Source organism: Tachypleus tridentatus, chromosome 8, assembly GCF_004210375.1.
Source record: "Tachypleus tridentatus isolate NWPU-2018 chromosome 8, ASM421037v1, whole genome shotgun sequence".
Classification (NCBI taxonomy): domain Eukaryota; kingdom Metazoa; phylum Arthropoda; class Merostomata; order Xiphosura; family Limulidae; genus Tachypleus; species Tachypleus tridentatus.
In genome coordinates this window covers 79,777,141-79,794,623 of record NC_134832.1, presented here as the reverse complement: position 1 = coordinate 79,794,623, position 17,483 = coordinate 79,777,141, and the positions used below count along the sequence as shown (strand labels likewise).

General features: G+C 29.5%; 1 protein-coding gene across 1 annotated transcript in view; it reads left to right on the top strand.

Annotated features, from left to right (window-relative positions):
• Window positions 1-17,483, top strand: part of LOC143222763 (RNA-binding protein 25) — a 59,747-nt gene that overhangs the window by 22,017 nt on the left and 20,247 nt on the right. The window contains exons 10-11 of the mRNA XM_076449716.1: window positions 3,836-3,916; window positions 13,575-13,879. Coding sequence (XP_076305831.1) covers window positions 3,836-3,916; window positions 13,575-13,879 — 386 coding nt within the window. The remainder of the gene's footprint in view (window positions 1-3,835; window positions 3,917-13,574; window positions 13,880-17,483) is intronic.

Genomic DNA, 17,483 nt, shown 5'->3' with positions numbered 1-17,483 from the left:
CTTTGAATAATTCACCTGGGAAATGAATTTCATATTAACTATAAAATATTTTTTATCATGCAGTTTTCATATTTTGTTTGCTCAATCTCTAACAACTTAAATGAATATTAAAAGCTTTTTTAAGGTAAATGTTTAGATTTTATTTGGCATTTTCTATACAGTATCTTAAACTCTATATCAGTAGGCCTGATCACCACTTTCTATTTTTGAAAACAGTTCCTTATATGCAATTTTATGTATGAAATGTGGATAATCAGTCAAAAGATTAGAATGTTTCCTTAGTGATTTTCATATAAAGATATCCTTGCATTCTTTCATGACAAATCTTCATGCTGGTAAGTTGAGTTTTTAGTCTGCTCAGAATTTTATATTTGTTTTAGATACAAGTACAACTTAGTTACTTAGCTGGATAATTTTTAATGAAATTCTGTGGTACAGATGAAGTAATTTTGTTTTCCATCCTCTGTGTGTGAATTTCTTAAGGCTTATCAAGTGTGACAAGCAGCAACTGAGTACAAAGGCCATAACTTGTTTTGCTTCATTTCTTTGTTTTATGTTTCAAGAAACCAGTTAAGTTGTTTGTAAATATTAATAATCTACATACATATACAGTATATAATAATTGAAATGTTACCGTATTTTACTAAATACTAGTCCACTAAAATGTAGTCAAGATGTATATGTAAAAACAGCTGGTATGGGTAGAAAAAGCATTATGTAGAAGAGCGAACAAAGTTTCGACCTTTTTCGGTCATTGTGAGGCTCACAAAGAAAGCTGACCAATAGCTGACTGCTATTGTTTGTTTTATGTTTCAAGAAACCAGTTAAGTTGTTTGTAAATATTAATAGTTCTACGTAGTGCTTTCTCTCCCAATACCAGCCGTTTTTACGTATATATTTTTCTCTACAAGTGGGTTTTTTTTGTCTTCAAGGGTAGCCAAGATAGGTCAGGTATATAGTATTGGATACAATAACATGAATGCACATGTGCTGTGTTGTTGTGACTCCTGTATTGTTTGCCACTAATGGCTGAAAGATCAGTATAAAAAAATGATAAATCTGTATAAATTTTTAATGTAATGAGGTTTAAGCTATTTAGTCTTAACATTTATGTTTTTGTGTTATGATCTATAGCCAATCTAGAATGAAAAATGAATAATTTAGATTTATTTCATAATTTTGTATGGTTATTGTGAGATCAGTCAAATTGAATGAACTCATACAACAGAGATTTGTTAGTAAAAATTATTTTAAATGTAAAAATTTTTCAAAGCAACTTGATAAAAGTATTTGGATATCATAAGGCTTTTGGAAGTAAATTTTAAAATGTTCTCATGCATAGAAATATTTTTAACTTTGAAATTGAAATTACTTTGTATGTTGGATAGGTATGCAAAAATAAAAATGACACAAGAAAAAAATTGCTCAACAAATCTTATGACTTAATTTTAAAAAATTGATATTTTGAAAGCATGCTAATGTTTACTGATAATTTGCTAAATTTCATGAACATACACTTGCTAATTTAAAAGTAATAGCATGAAAACTATAACAAGTAAAAAATGGTTACAAGGCTAATTTCAGGAACCAAGCCCTTTTTAAAGGGTTAAATGGCTTTATCATCAAGACGAATGTAAATTAGTTCTGTTTGATTCTGCTTTTGAATGCTGTAAGATAAACTTTCTAACTGAAGACAAAATTGACAGTAATCTATACTGTAATAAACATAACGTGATATCCCATTCAGTAGATTAAAACCTCATCTTTCTCTTTGTTAAAAATGATGTGAAACATTGAAAGGATTATTGGTAATTTGTGAAAGAGAGGATGTGACAAGCAAGTTTGATATACAGCTGCAAACAAACAAGATTGATGGCTTTGAAAATTAGAATTTGCCATAGTATTACAGTAAAACCTAAGCTGGAAACTGCATAGGGCAGAAACCTGTTAAAGCTGGAAATATCAAAATTTTGCAGCATTATCTTAAGATTTCTCTTATAAAAGGCCCTCTGTATAGCAGAACCTGCGTAACGCAGATGGAAAACTATCTTTCACCTACCTCATCAATCAACAAGTAGGATTAGAACCTGAGTAAGCTGGAAAAATATTTCTGATTAAATATTAATTTCTTATTTAATTAATAATTTCTTTAAATATCAATAAATTCTCAGATGTTTTGGTACAGTAAGTATTGATTAAATACATTTGTTCTTTTTCTTCTGTCATTATTTTTGCAGTTAAATTAGATTCATGATTTCTAGAAATATATTTATCTTTTAAGTGCAAAATTCTACTCTTTAAGTAATTCTCATGAAAAAAATAAATTCCTATCTTCCCTAATTTTAAAAGATAGTGAGGAAACAGAAATTCCTACTTCATCATGAGTATTAAGTTATATTAACACAATCAAATTGTATGCAAAAATGAAGGGGGAAAATGAACTTCATGAAAAGGCCATAGAATTGGCATTCTCTTTTAATTGCATGAAAAAGCCCGTTAAAAAAACAAAACAGTTGAAATTGGACACTTTCTTCAAATAAATTTAAGATTTTTGTGCTTATGTATATTTTGGATCTCTCTTTTTGTTCTTATTTTAATAAATGTAGTGTAAACAATATAATAATTTTATTCACAAGCATCTTACTTCCCTTGAGTCAAGCAAATATAACATTCTACTCAAATTATATAATTAAGGAAATGCATATTCACTGTATATAAGCCAGAAAACCTGCTTAAGCTGGAAATTTTACTTAGTCCCTTGCGATTCCACCTTAAACAAGTTTTACTGTATAATGAATAATATGCATTAAGTTTTGGTAGTTAAGACAGTTTTCAAGAAGCAATGAAACAACAAAGTCAAATAAAAATGTATGCATGCCTTTGACTGTTTGTGATTATTTTATGTTACAAACTGCACTCATTTTAGAAAAAGAAAAAGGGAGAATTGATTTAGATTTATTTTGTATTTTTTGTGGTGGTTACAAGTGTTATGGTAGAGAAAATAATGGTAGAATATATAAAGTTTTACTGAATAAAACTATCTGTTTAGGACTATGTAAATGAAATTTGAAAACTTAAGATGAAAAAGTATATTTGATATTAACATGAAATTTGTCTCTCAATCAGGTTAGTTAGAATGTGACTATATAAATTCTCAAACAAATCTTTAGTAAACATTTTTAATTTAAAAATATGATTCATTTTTGTCTACCAAAGATGTAACGTTTATTAAAACTTGCCAAACTTCATGGAGATACATGTATACACTAACACATTTGCTGTCATGAGACACCAGTTGGTCACAGATAATTGTTTCAAATTTTCTCTTGTGGCTTACAAGTTTACGACACTAACTGCTCTTTGGCACTTGAATGTTTAAATTTTATACTTAATTCTTATGTGGTAGTGAATGTGTCAAAAGTTGTGTATCAAACAGATATGGAAATGGTTAAACTGACATGTCAGCCTGGTGATAACTGTTTATAATTGTAGCTACTCATTGAGCTTCACTTACACAAGACTTTGTCAACATCCCATTTGTTTTATATGTACTTTATGTACCTGTACTTAAAAATTACTTTGTTAGTAAATTTAATTTCTTTTATTTGTTTCTGTCTCAATTTCTTTTTATATTGCTATGTTTTGACACTGGTAACCTAATATATCATTGCTGGATGTTACTTTTCTTGCAAACATTTCATTCTGCAGTATCTCAGACTGGTGATATACACCATTTCATGTTTTAGTATTCAGTGTTTAATCCATTATTTTTGTGTTTTATATTTGTTGATATTCTTCTCTTATACTGTTATTGATGAATAGTGTTTGTTTTTAGTCTCTTGATGACATGGAGCTTGAGGAAGATCAGAAGTCGCTAATTCATCGAGAGATTGATAAGTTTAGGGATACATACAAGGTAAATAGTTTGTGGTTCATATGTAAAACTGCTGTGTAAGCATGCCTTTTATTTCTGAATTAAACAGAAACACCTTGCTCAAGAACTGACACATGAAAGTATCTGTAAACTTGCTTGACTGTTTAAAAATCTGGAAGACAACATGCATCTTAACTAACCTACAATTAAGCCTGCATTCTAAATTTATCAGTAAATATATTTACTACAACATGCATATTTAATTTCATAATTTGGTTTTGTATTACCCAAATATGTTTTTCATACTATCATTTCCAGTAAAATTTAAACATATTTGCTAGGTACATGTAAAAGCAACCTCTGCTGGAATCTGCCTCAACCTATTACCTGCACATAAAGTAACCAGTAGACTTGTGATTTATGATTCATGCTCATTCAGTTCTATCTGCTGACTCATTCATAAATGGCATGCCTACCTATTGATAACATAATAGATTAAGCACAATACAGTGTCATTTGATAAAGATGTCCAGTTTCAGCTAAACTTATTGTTTACCCAAAAACCAGGCATAAGCCTAGAGTTGAGACTTTACTTCAACGGAGATCACTGTGGGCATTGCCGTTTAGTTTTCTCTAGCAGTTGGTGAGTATGTTAATGGCACTTATAACCCTGCCTTTTCAGCTTTAATGTTTTTTCTTGTAATTTTAATAAAAGCTCACAGATCTTTAGACTGGATTGGGTAAGTCAGTCACTTTGGTTTTTGTAATTTGCTGCTTACATCAAAATATTTACCATAATAAAACTCCCTATGGATCCTTGGTTTGCAGGCTTTTGTTTAGGTATGCAGGTTTTATGCTTTACAAAATTTTTATTTGTTTGATACCATAAATAGTGGTGGTTTATTCTTGTTTCTAGTTGTTCTCCAGTATGAGTTGTATGTACTCTTTGAATTTTATCAAAAGGGAAAGTAAGATTATGGTCAAACCTAATACATTTTTCTTTATAAAGAAATAGTGTCATAAATGATGCTGCTGCTTGTGCAGATATTTATTTTTCAAGAAAACAGTTAATTTTTGATAGTTGGCTTAACCATTTTATATAGATGTATCACACTGACAGAATTAGGTTTTAGGTATTTCATAAAAAATTTACTTTTAGATCTGGTTTACTGTTGTCTAATATAATACTCTTTCTAGCTGGCATACTGCTGCACAGGTGTGTCTTCAGTTTTGTACTTTTCTGCTGCTGGTGCAACATACGTTACTAGGTATAGGACATAAAAAAAAGTCTGTGTTCAAGAATTTTAAACAGAAATGACAACTGAAAGAAAGTTCTATGGGGATTAGGAGTGAGGTGGAAACTGACATTAATGCATTTTGTTCTTTCAAGAAGATTTAAAAGTTTAACCTAACAGCATTTCCTGTATTAATATGCTGATATTTACTAGGAAAAATGTTTATAATTTGTGAATATCATAGCTTTCATAATTTAAAGTTTTCAATTGTAACCTGTTTTTTAGGAAAAAAACTTATTTCAATAAATTCTCAGATTTGTTAGGTAACTCAATCACAAGTAGTGAACACCTGCATTCAAATTTCCAAATTTAATAGAAATAAGTTTTAACTCTTTAAACAGTTTTAAACTCAAAATATTTGAAATTGACATTGTGCAGTTTGTGAATTGTTTGTTGTGTAATTTGCATTAAAAATGAGTTTCAGAGAGGCTTACATTTATAAATTGTTTTTACATTTTTACCCATCAAAGAAATAGAGGTTTCTGTTTGCTGAGACAGTATAATCCATTGAGAATAAACCTATCCACATGTTTTCCTGCTCTTATTAGTTTTATTACTACAGATCTTGATTACATGCCTTTAATGACATTATAGCATGTGATCTGAACAATTACTAATTGTTTTGAAATTTGCTACAAATATTAAATATGATGGGATCTACCAAGTTATAAGCTGTTCACACGAGTGTAGAGTAAAATACAGTGTTTTGAGTATTCACTTGTGATTCCTAAAGATATTGACTACCTGCTGTTTATCTAGGAGTGAACAAAGGGAACAAATATTAAGTGTAGAAAACTTCAAAACAAGCCACACACATAAGAAATGTTTTACAGTTTAGTTGTTTTCATTGCAAAAAATGTTTTTATTATGAAAACTATGTTTGTGTGAAGAACAGAATTTTTCAATTTGATTTTTTTGTGTGAAAAACATCAGGTAAGCGCCGTTAGTCTAGCAGATATGGTAAATGATGGCAAAGTATTATGATGATTCAGTAGTACTGTTCAATATATAAAGGTTTATCTTATTCAGAGAATGAAAACAAAATTACATGTTAATTTTTGAAAACAAAATGTATTTATTAAATATAAATTGCTCTTAACCAGGTAAAGTGTGTAGTATCCAGCCTGAGAAAGGTTGCTGAATAAATTTGTTAATTTCTGTTTTCTGTCATGTTTTTTTATTTAAAGTTAAAAGTGCTGAGTATGGAAACTTGAAAAATAAAGTATCAAAAGTAGTAGTTTAGTATGTTCCAAACAAGTTGAATATATGAAATGGAACTTTCTGATTAACAGTGAATTTGAAATTCTAAGAAAAGGGAGTATTTTTTAGTTTATTTGAAACTCTTACAACAAGATTTTGAAAATTTTATAACCTAAAAATTAAGTACTAAATCAAAATTTTGGATTTTTTTAAAGCCAAAACTAGTTTAGTGAATTTTATCCAAGTTTCCTACAATTTAGTCAAGCAAAGGAACAAATATGGAATACTAGTGATACAGTTTATCTAGAATAGGTTTCAATGTTAAATCATGAAGAAATACGAATACTAGTGACACAATTTACCTAGAATAGGTTTAAATGTTGAAAATCATGGAAAAGTTTTGATTGCTGTTCATTGGAGTTTGTGAAGACAGTTTGGTCAGTGTGTCTTGTGGTGAAGGTGAGAAACATTTGTTGTACCCTTTGTTTTTTATGTAAGCTTTTATAAAACTAAGGGATCCATAGGGTCATTTGGTAGTTATTATAACATAGAAGGGAAAGTATAAATAGTATTAACTATAAGTAGTGTTTTTATAAAAGCAAGCCAGGTCTGACGATTATGCAGCTTGTGTGGGTAAGTTTCCAGTTTGATTTTATGTTCATTTTAAAATTATGTATTTAAAATGTTTCCTGTGACTTGTTAAAGGTATACATGGTTTATGTTTGTAGTTATCCATCTTTCAAATGAAACTTGATTTTTTAAAAGTTATTGTGGATACATTAGTAGAAGTGTACTGTTTATTGTAGTATGATTGCATTTTATGTAGAAAGGTAAAGAATCTTATAACTGTTATTCAGGCACATATGGTGTGATAAGACATGATAGACATTTAAAGAGGCATAATTGTATATAAATCTATTAATAAAGGAGTTGAATAAATTATATACAGAGAAAATATTTTTAATTCATCAATATCTTATATTTTAACAAGTGGAAAAGTCACTTATCTTTTAATAAAAGACTTCCAATATACATTATGTACATAAATGCTGTATTTGATGTATCATGTAAAAATATCTTAAAAACAGTTTCAGTTTTCTTCATTCTGACCTGTGTATTGTATATCTGTAGTTTAATTTAAGGCCTTTCACTACATTAACAAAAAAATTATTTAAAAAAAAAAATGTAAACACATGTAGTTTCTAAATTGATAATTGTGTTTAATATTGTTGTATAATTTAAAAAACAAAACAAACAAATCTCTTTGTTTTCAAAGCTGTTTGTACAGTGCTCAAGTTTAAAACTGCGTGATATGTTTTCACTATAGGTGAAGAAACAATCATTTTGTGATAATTAAATGCAAGCTCATGCATGATGAACATAAAATACAGTAGTAATTAACAATTCATCATATAAAAGTAACTACATAAACTAACAAATGTAAAGAAGGCACAAAAGTCATTTATCCACTTGGAGTATGCAGTAAATGGTAAGCTTTACATGAATACATGGAGTGACATCGAACATCAAGACTTCACTGCTAGGTGAGTTACCTGTTCCCATTGTCATTGTGTGCCATTCTCAAGCTCTTGCTACCATTTTTAAGAAGTTGTGTAAACTATGGTTTCTGCTATGAAAGAAGATATTTTAATATAGCATTTGTATGAAGTTATTGTATATATAGTAATTTCTTGAAACATTTGTAATGTTCAATGAAAATTAATTATGGCTGTACAGTCAAGCTGTTGAAGAAAAACGACATCTATGACTTTATATTTTCAGCTTTTATTTTTGTAATACAATGGTTATTGTATGAAAATATTTATAATGTAGACATCTTCTGCACATGTACTCAGCAGCATACTTGAAACATGTTGTGTTAGATGTATTTTGGGATTTATTATTTTAATTTTTCCAACACAACAAATGTTGAATGGTTTTCAACATAGTTATTTACTATCATTCTATAAGTGCCTAATTTAAAACATCCACTGATTTTAAACTGATGTTAATGTGTATCTTATATTTCTATCCTGTAGAAACTAGATAAAGTTGTCTCTAAAAATAATAGTTATATATCATGAAATCTGTATGAAATTGAATGATCATATTTTTGCTCATTTTCATTAACATATAACTTCCCTTTCCATGTATATGAACACATGTCTAAAAAGAAACATTCTTTTGACTTGTTTAAAGTAAAAATTCTAAACAGTGAGAATAAGAAGTAAAATAAATTAAGCTCTAAGATTACATTTTGTATGCAATATAAATTACCTTGCATGCAAGGTTACTCTATACATAAGAAATGGTCATTGAAAAACATGCATTTTTGTCTTAATGATTATCAATGTTTGTATTATATTGTAAGTCTTTTGAAACTTATGAACTTGTTATTAATGTCTGTTAGTGTTAAATACTTGTTTGTTATAATGAAAGGCATATATTGCCTTTTTACTTTGACTAATTGTATGTTAGGTTTAAATGTGGAATGTGTAGTATGTATGTTAAAAATAACAATATGTATAACATTATTTTATTTTCTGCCTACTTACAGTACAATATTAGACTTTTATTAGAAAACAGCAACTTGGTTCACACAAAAATAGAAAGATTAGACCTCCAGGTAGAGCTGGGTGATTTTACTGATTAGCAAGAAGTAGCAATTAATATCCCATAAACTAATTGATCATAAGTATAATTAATTGATTAATGTCATGAAAACCAAATGAAAATTAGTATTTCTGATTCTTCTCATTTTAGATTATTCCAGATTAGATCAATTAATCAAAATTATGATTAAATCAACTTATTGAAATTAGGGTTACAAATTATTTGCCAAATAAATTTGGTATTTATAGAATGCATTTGGAATATCTGGCTTCTTAAAGTGGTATTGATAAAATTGCTGGGTACTTGGAGGAAAACCAGTCACACATTGTGCACATCTCACTTTCATTGATGTGTTAAGTTCTTTTGCTGAATTATCAAAATTTCTTCATGAGAAAGAAATTGACATTGTGATTGCTATTAGTGCTTTAACCCTTTCCATATGGGTCACGGGTCAAAGGCTATGTCATCACATTTGTTGACTTGCATTCAAAATTTTATTGAACTACTCTTTTATGAATGTATTTCCTGAAGTTTGATATTAAACTGTAGATTATAATTCAGAATTTCATATTATACATTATTAATTTCTTAATTGAAAAGTGAATATTTAAACATTGATATTTATGTGTCATATAGTAATACAACACTGATTTAAATTAGATGTTTGTCAAAATAAAAAGTGTAGTTTTGTACAAATTAGGAACTCAAATTACTGATATTGAGAAGCTATAATATAAAATAACTTTTTTTGTTTGGTGGGCTGTTACTATAATTAGTGAATCAAGCACAGTGGCTCCTACTCTTTCCATTTTTGGCAACAGTCCCTTGTATATACTTGCTTCTGTATATGATGTGAATAATTAATTAGATGTTCAGAATGTCCTGTTCATAATTTTGTCAGCTGTTTCAGATATAATGGTGTTTCTTTTAAAACTAAATGTTTGAGCTGACAAGTTGAGTGTGGTCTGTTTGTGATTTTGTATTTTTCTTTTAGATACAAAGACAAATAATTTTATCTTACATCCTCCACAAGCAAAATTTCTTAAGGCTTAGCAAGCTAACACAAGCAGCAACAAGAACAAAGGCTATAACTTGAAGAAATATTTGTCTGCTTTATTTCATTATTCACTGTTTTATGTTTTCAGATGAACAACTTATAATAATTGAAATGTGACTTTTATACTAAAACCTAGTCTTCTAAAACAGCCAAGATAGGTTTGCTTTCTAAAAACTGAAGATCAGTTTTATGTTGTTGTATTTGGTAACATGAGTGCATATGTGCTGCATCATTGTAAGTTCTGCATTGCTCGTCAGGTGTCACTGAAAGGTCAGTGTGATAAAAATGATAAATCTAGATAGATTTATAATGTAATGAAGTTTAAGGTGTGTGTGGTATAAACATTTGTTTTCATTATATAATGAAAAAGGCATGATTTATATTCATTTTCTAATTTTGTATGGTTGTTATGAGATTGGTCAAATTGACTGAACCCATACAGAGGTATTTTAGCGAAAATAACAAACTGTAAAGTTTTTCCCTCAGGAAACATTTGTTAAAACTATCTGGACATCATAGGGATTTCACATGTGAAATTTTAAAATTTTCTTATGTTTAAAAGTATTTTTAATCTTAAAATGAAAATTACTTTGCATGTTTGATAGGCAACATATTAAAGTGAAAAAAAAAGCATAAAAAAAACATTGCTTAAGAAACCTTAAGACTTAATAAAAAAAATGTTTGGGATATGAAAGTCTTGTAATTTTTGCTGATAAAATGCTAAATTTCATAAATGCACACTTACTAATTTGAAAGTAGTAACATGAAAACTGTAACAAACACAAAATTGTTATGTGCAACTGTAAGTTAAAAACAACATAAAAGCACTATAAAGTTATCAGTAGTGGTATTAGAGGTCTAGTTATAGCACCCATAACACAGTTTCTCAAAGTATGGATCTCTTACATTGTGTGCCATAAGTTAAAACTGCGTTAATTATGTTTAAAATTTTTTAATATTAGTACTCCATCTAGAAAGCTTTATATGTTTTAATTTAATGAACATAAGTATTGTTCATTAAATATTGTATTGATGGTTATGCGTGTTTTGGAAAAATGTTATTTCCAACAATGAACTTATTCAAGTAATTTTCATATTATGTAGGCCTGTTGTTTAGACTTGTCATTCTTTAAAGTACCTCACTGGGACAGCAGTAGGTCTTCAGGTTTACAAAACTAAAATCAGGGGTTTGATTTTTCTTGATGGACACAGCAGATAGCCTAATGTGGTTTTGCTATAAAAAAAACAAATTCTTTAAATATTGTGTTGTTGATGCTGTTAGGGTAATAAAGCTTAACTTTATGAAATAATTTTTTTTTTTGAAAATGTTGCAAAGTAATCTGTTTATTTTCATAAATTATTTTTCCTTAAATCAAGTAATTATAATTACAATAATTAAGTAGCCAGTTGAACATCATTACCCTTATTTTGAGATTAAAACATTTTCTATTTTTATCAGTTTGTTTTTTTAGAAAATCCTTGATTACTGCATGTTTTAAAAACAGTGGCAGTTGCATGGTGGTATCTAGTTGACATAAGTGATTTATTTGTGAAGTGAGAAATACCCATGAACTTGTGGGAAAATATTTTTTGCAGATATATACGCAGATGCCCATTTTCAGAAGAAGTCAATCATATGAAATCAAGAATAATTTGTAAATTGCTATTAAGCCCAAAATAATGAAAAAGAGGCAAATTAATGTTACATTAGAATAATGTAATGGTTGAAAAAGCTATAATGGTGAACACACTTGTGTGTATGTGTATGCATTGGTTGTAGGCTGAATGATGTACGTATTAATGAACTTCTTGATTAATCAATAAGCTGAAACCACAAATCACCCAGCCCTACTTTCAGGTAAAATACTTACTGAGGACTATCACCATATGAAATGTTTGCCTTCATTTGTCAACAAGAAACATAAAACATTTTTTGTAAACTGTGATGTAAGAGAAATGGAGGAAATTTTTCTAGTTCCTTTTGTGTTGAATTACTTGTGTTTAACAATGATTGAATGATTTCAGGTTTAAAAAGAAACATTTTGTTGGTTCATACTTTTGTAGGATATCAGTTGCTACTTATCTTACACTGTACAAGAATTCTTGTAATGCTTTCCTGGTTTTGCCATCAAGTAACGCAAAGGTGATTCTCAAAAATGCCTCTTGTTTCATTATTTAACTATTTTTCTTTTTTGATTTACTATTCCAAAAAGAGATGCTATTGTATCATCATGAACTGACTTGTCTGTCAGGCTTTTCTACCTTAATGCTAACAGCCTTCACAACAGTTTATTTATTTTAAATGCAAAAAAATTCTTAATTTTGATTTCAATTTAAAAGGTTTATAATGCTGCACTTTTTTAATGGTACTTTTTTCTCAAAATATTAGTATTGTGTGTATATGTGTATAAATGTGTATGTGTATTGTATGTGCTTGTGTTACGCTAACATCTGGCAAGTGATGCATCATGACTGGTGTCTGTAAGTGTGCTTGAATGAAAAAGAAATAGTTGTTTTTCTTGAGACACCTGTAGTCACATAACTTTAGAATGAGAAAAAGTATGGCCTGACTTCTTACATTGACTAAATTTATCCTGCTATAGACATTTGAAGTTATTTTTTTCTAAGTGTACTAGAGCCATTTTTATCAAAAGGATAGAAACTTCTGCAAGGTCTACAAACACAAGGGGTCTACAACTAGGTAAGAAGGTCACTGTTTGTAATATATAGAACATTGTGTGTTATTAATTTATTACTTTGAACTGAAATTCAAACTTCCATTAGATGAAAACTTTTCACACAGGTACCTTATTATGTATGTATGACCTAAAGAAGGATACAGGAAATGTTAAGGTATAAATATATAAATAACGTAAGTGCATATAATTATCATGAAAATGTGGAAGTAAAAAAATACTGGTTAATTGTTAGATATTTGCTTATTGCTTCAACCACACTATCTTGTTGAGCTTTAATATAAAGTATACTTTACTTTCAGGGCATTTTAAGGCAGATGTCAGAATGTCTTAAAATTTCTAGGCCATCTCACTTGTAATGAACTTCTGTAAAATGTACATACGAGTAGTAAAGAGTCTGTTTAAGTTTTACATCCATTTCTTTTCTTCTGGTTAAAAAAAGACAACCTTAGGCACGTGCTTGTTAGCAGAGTTGTATTCAGTAGCTGCTTCTATTATTGTAGTGTTATCTTATTTTTTTGTCATGGAGTAATGTGTGTGTGTGTAGATAGAATATGTGCTCTTTTTCAGTTTATAATGAAGGAATGGTGACACAGTGGTTTGACATTTTTCATATGATCATAAAGGTTACTTAGTTATAGCACTGAATTTTGCTGTCTTTTTTTTTTTAATTTACTAATGACAGTGAAATATCACTCATGGCAGAGTTTGAATATAGATGTAACTAAGTACTTGTGATGAAGCAAGTTGCCTATAAGCTAGTTATCCATACATAGAATTTTGTGAGGTGAACCATTATTGTTTGCCTAATGCAGATATTATCTTTTCCTGTTTTTCAGAAAGCAGAGGAAGAAAATGAGAAGGAAAAGGAACGTCGTGAGAGAGATAGAAGAGATAGGGAAAGAGATAGAGATCGTGAACTTAGAGAGCGGGATAAGGTAAGGGAACGCAGGGAAAGGAGAGAAAGGGAAAAAAGTGTGGAACGTTCAAAAGACAGAGAACGTGACAGAATGAGAGAGAGGGAGAATCTAAGAGAGAACTCTCCAGCTGACCATCCTCGTGAGAGGATGACTGACAGATCTCGTTCCCTTTCTCGTGAAAAGGAGAGAGACTGGTCCAAGGAAAGAGAGAGATCCAGGGAAAGGTGTGTGTAAAATTGTTCAGAGTTTTTGTAAATTATTTTATCAGTATGTTGACAAGTGTTTAATGTTGTTCAGTGTATTCTAACCTGAACTGGTAAACACTTGAAGTGTTTCTATGTGTCAACAGACCAAAAATGTACTTGAAATTACAGAATGTTTAAATAACTTGTTTATTTTATGTAGAAGGAAATTAATTTTTGTGTAAATATGTTGTTTGAAAGATGAATAACAGTACTAAATATAATCTTTGTACCATTATTCAAATTAACTGTCACAATGGGAGCCCTTTTAAATGCTCTTCTGTGCAACCCACTGTTACATTCAAAATATAATTAAATACCTTTACTATCAGTGTATGTGAACAAATTTAACATTGTAATGTATGTTATGATTCAGTTTTATTTCATCCAAGTTTTATGTCCTTTATTTGAAAGTAAACTTCTAAAAATTACTTGACTTCAGATGTATTATCATGTGACCAATTACCTATGAAACTTCTCTGCTTTGGCTTTTGTTATTTCAATAATACAGTGGTAATTAGTAAAGGTACATCTAGACGTAAGGTGCTAACATAACATTTTGGTTCATTTATTTCAAAGTTATCTGAATGAATACTGTTTAAACAAGTAGTTTTCAACCCCGGACAGGCACCACTCATTTTGAACAGGTTTATTTGAGCTTTATAGCTTATGTGTAGATACACATGTATATTCATTAGAAAGAGATCATGTTACTTCCTCACCTAACTTATTTTGCAATTGGTGCACAGTTTTCTTCACAAAAAACATGTAATTGACTCTAGTATTGTTGGCTGCTTGAACTAACTAGGAGTAAAATTTTATTAGAAAGAAGGTGGGTAAGATTGAAATGTTTTGTATTTTAAAGTTTTAATACCCACTCCAGTTGTCTTTAGAATGTACTTATGGTTGTTTCTTACCTAAATGTGGTATAGTTTAGGGACACAGTTAAAATTGTCTTTAGGTCATAGTTATATTTTTGGTAATTATGTATTAATTATGTTCTATAATTCAGAATTAAAAGGGTTAAACATTTCTTAAATATACATCGTGCTTCACTTCCATTCTCAAGGCTTTATGATGTTTCATGCTGAATGCAGGGTTTGCCATGTCTCAAAAAAATTGATCTGTTTTTTAAGCCATCCAAGTAGGGTGCTGGTGGTAGCAATAGGATAAATAGGATTTTAGGTTGTATCTACAAAAATGCTGAATACAATTCTAAAGATGTTATAATTTCATTGTATAGATCAATAGTTAGGCCACATTTGGAGTATTATGTTCAGTCTTAGGCTCTTTACCTTAGGAAAAGCATTGAATTGTTTGAAAGGGTTTAGAGGAGGGATACTAAAATGGTACCTGTGATATCCATATGAAGAGAGACTAAGATCTTTAAAATTCTTTTCTCTTGAGAAAAAGAAGAGATAGAGGGTATGTGATTGAAGTGTTTAAGACTGTAAAAGGAATTGATAATGTTGATGCATCAGCATTTTTCATACTTAACACTGAGAATTATAGAACTAGGGGACACAGATTAGGCAAGGTGGAAGATATTTTCAGCTAAGACAATTTTGTGTTTCAAATACAGTGGTTGGTTATGGAGGCAATAAGTTCGAATAAGATTAAAATAAAGCTCGATAGTTATATGAATGATAAAGGCTAGCTTTAAATTATTTTTTTTATTGGTTTTAGTTTGACTTAGAGGATGGGACAGCTGAGATGGACCAAAAGGTCTGTTATTGTTCTTAAAAATTGTTAATATGTCTCAAGGGCACTGTTGCTTTGTGTTTGGATGAATAATAAATAGTAAAGGACAAGAAAGGAAAATAAAACATCAACAATTGTGGAAAGAAAAAGATGAAATTATGAACTTAAAATGCAAATCATTGAAGATTTACAAAAAATTAATAAGAGGAATTTTTGTACTTTTTAATTTTAATTATTTTATTGTGTGCTATGTTGATGATAATAACTTGAGCTATTGCAAATGAAATATGAAAACTATAATGCAAACAAAAGTATTTTTATTCTTAAATTGAAAATCACCTTGCACTCAATTTATTACTAGTTTGAATTCAAGTAACTACAGTAGAATAATATATTTTCAGTAAAAACAATTATGAAACCATCATTCTTTGTGTATGCAATATTTGTAATCCATCCCAAAACTGGTAAGATTTTGTTAAAGATTATGTTAACCCTTTCACTATGGGCTTGGTATGATATACATGAGTTTGTCTACACATTTGCATACATGAAGTATTAGCACTGTAACTTCTGATATAGCATGTGTATCCTCACAAAATTTGGTAGACTTATAGTAAATATTATAAGTATTTTATATAGAAAAAATCAGATTCTTTTAATGAAATATATACCAAAGATTTGTTTGTGAAAATATTCTGTTTTGTTACAAGTCTTAGTGTAAATTAATTTTGTCATGATTAAAACAATTATTCTTCATCCTCAAAATATCAAATATTATTTGCATAATCTCTAAAACTTCCTAAATACATTTTAAACATTTGTTTTCAATAAGACTATTTTATTTCCTATGCTCTACCTGTAAGGGATCTATCACTTAACAGACTTCATAACTATCATAAAAAGAATTAGGAGATAAATATGCTTTTTTCTCATGCTAGAATGTCTACATATTATAAAAAGTACAAATGTTTAATCTAAGTAGCTTAAGACTCATAATGCTATATATGAACTTATATATTTATTATTTTGTGTAATATTGACCATTCAGTTATGGGTACTTAACATTACATAACTTGTATTAACACAATGCACATTCACTTGGGTCAGTTATTCAGTAATATAAAATTGCCCTTTAGTCTTTTGTCTTGGCTCTGCTTTAGTGGACTATTATTTTGTAATATAGTATTACGTTTCTATTATACATTTTTATATGTATACACTGCTGGTCAAAATCTTAAGGCCAATGAACATAAAGAAAAAATATGCATTCTGCATTGTTGGACTCAACCACTTATTTCAGTAAAGCTTCAAAAGATGAAAATTAGAAAAGGGAAAATAAAAAGCTTATTTTAGTATTTAATAGGGAAAATGTGAACACAATGAAATTAGCCTAAATACTAGCTGGTCAAAAGTTTAAGACCATACCAAGAAGTCCTAATCAGGGTAGGAAATGCTTAACAAGAGGTCTCAGTAGTGAGTTGCATGGCTGTTATTGAGAATAACTGCAAACATTGCGTTTGCAGAAGGCTGGCCGGAATGTTATTCCAAGTGGTGAAGATGGCTTTATGAAGATCATGCACTGTTTGGAATTGACATCCATTTCTATAGACTTTGCTTGCCACCCACCCCCAAACATTTTCAGTGGGGTTCAGTTCAGGCAAACATGCTGGGATGGTCCAAAAGAATCATGTTATTTACCATGTAAGAGGCCTTTGTCCTGCAGGATGCTCTCTCCAACATGCCAATGTCACCAGTTGCTGTTTGACCCCCTCCTGTATAACCTGAAGCTACATTGTTCCATGAAAGGAGAAAGCACCACAGATCATGATTGAATCTCCTCCACTGTTTCATGTAGAAAATGTCTCTGGTGGAATATCGTTATCGT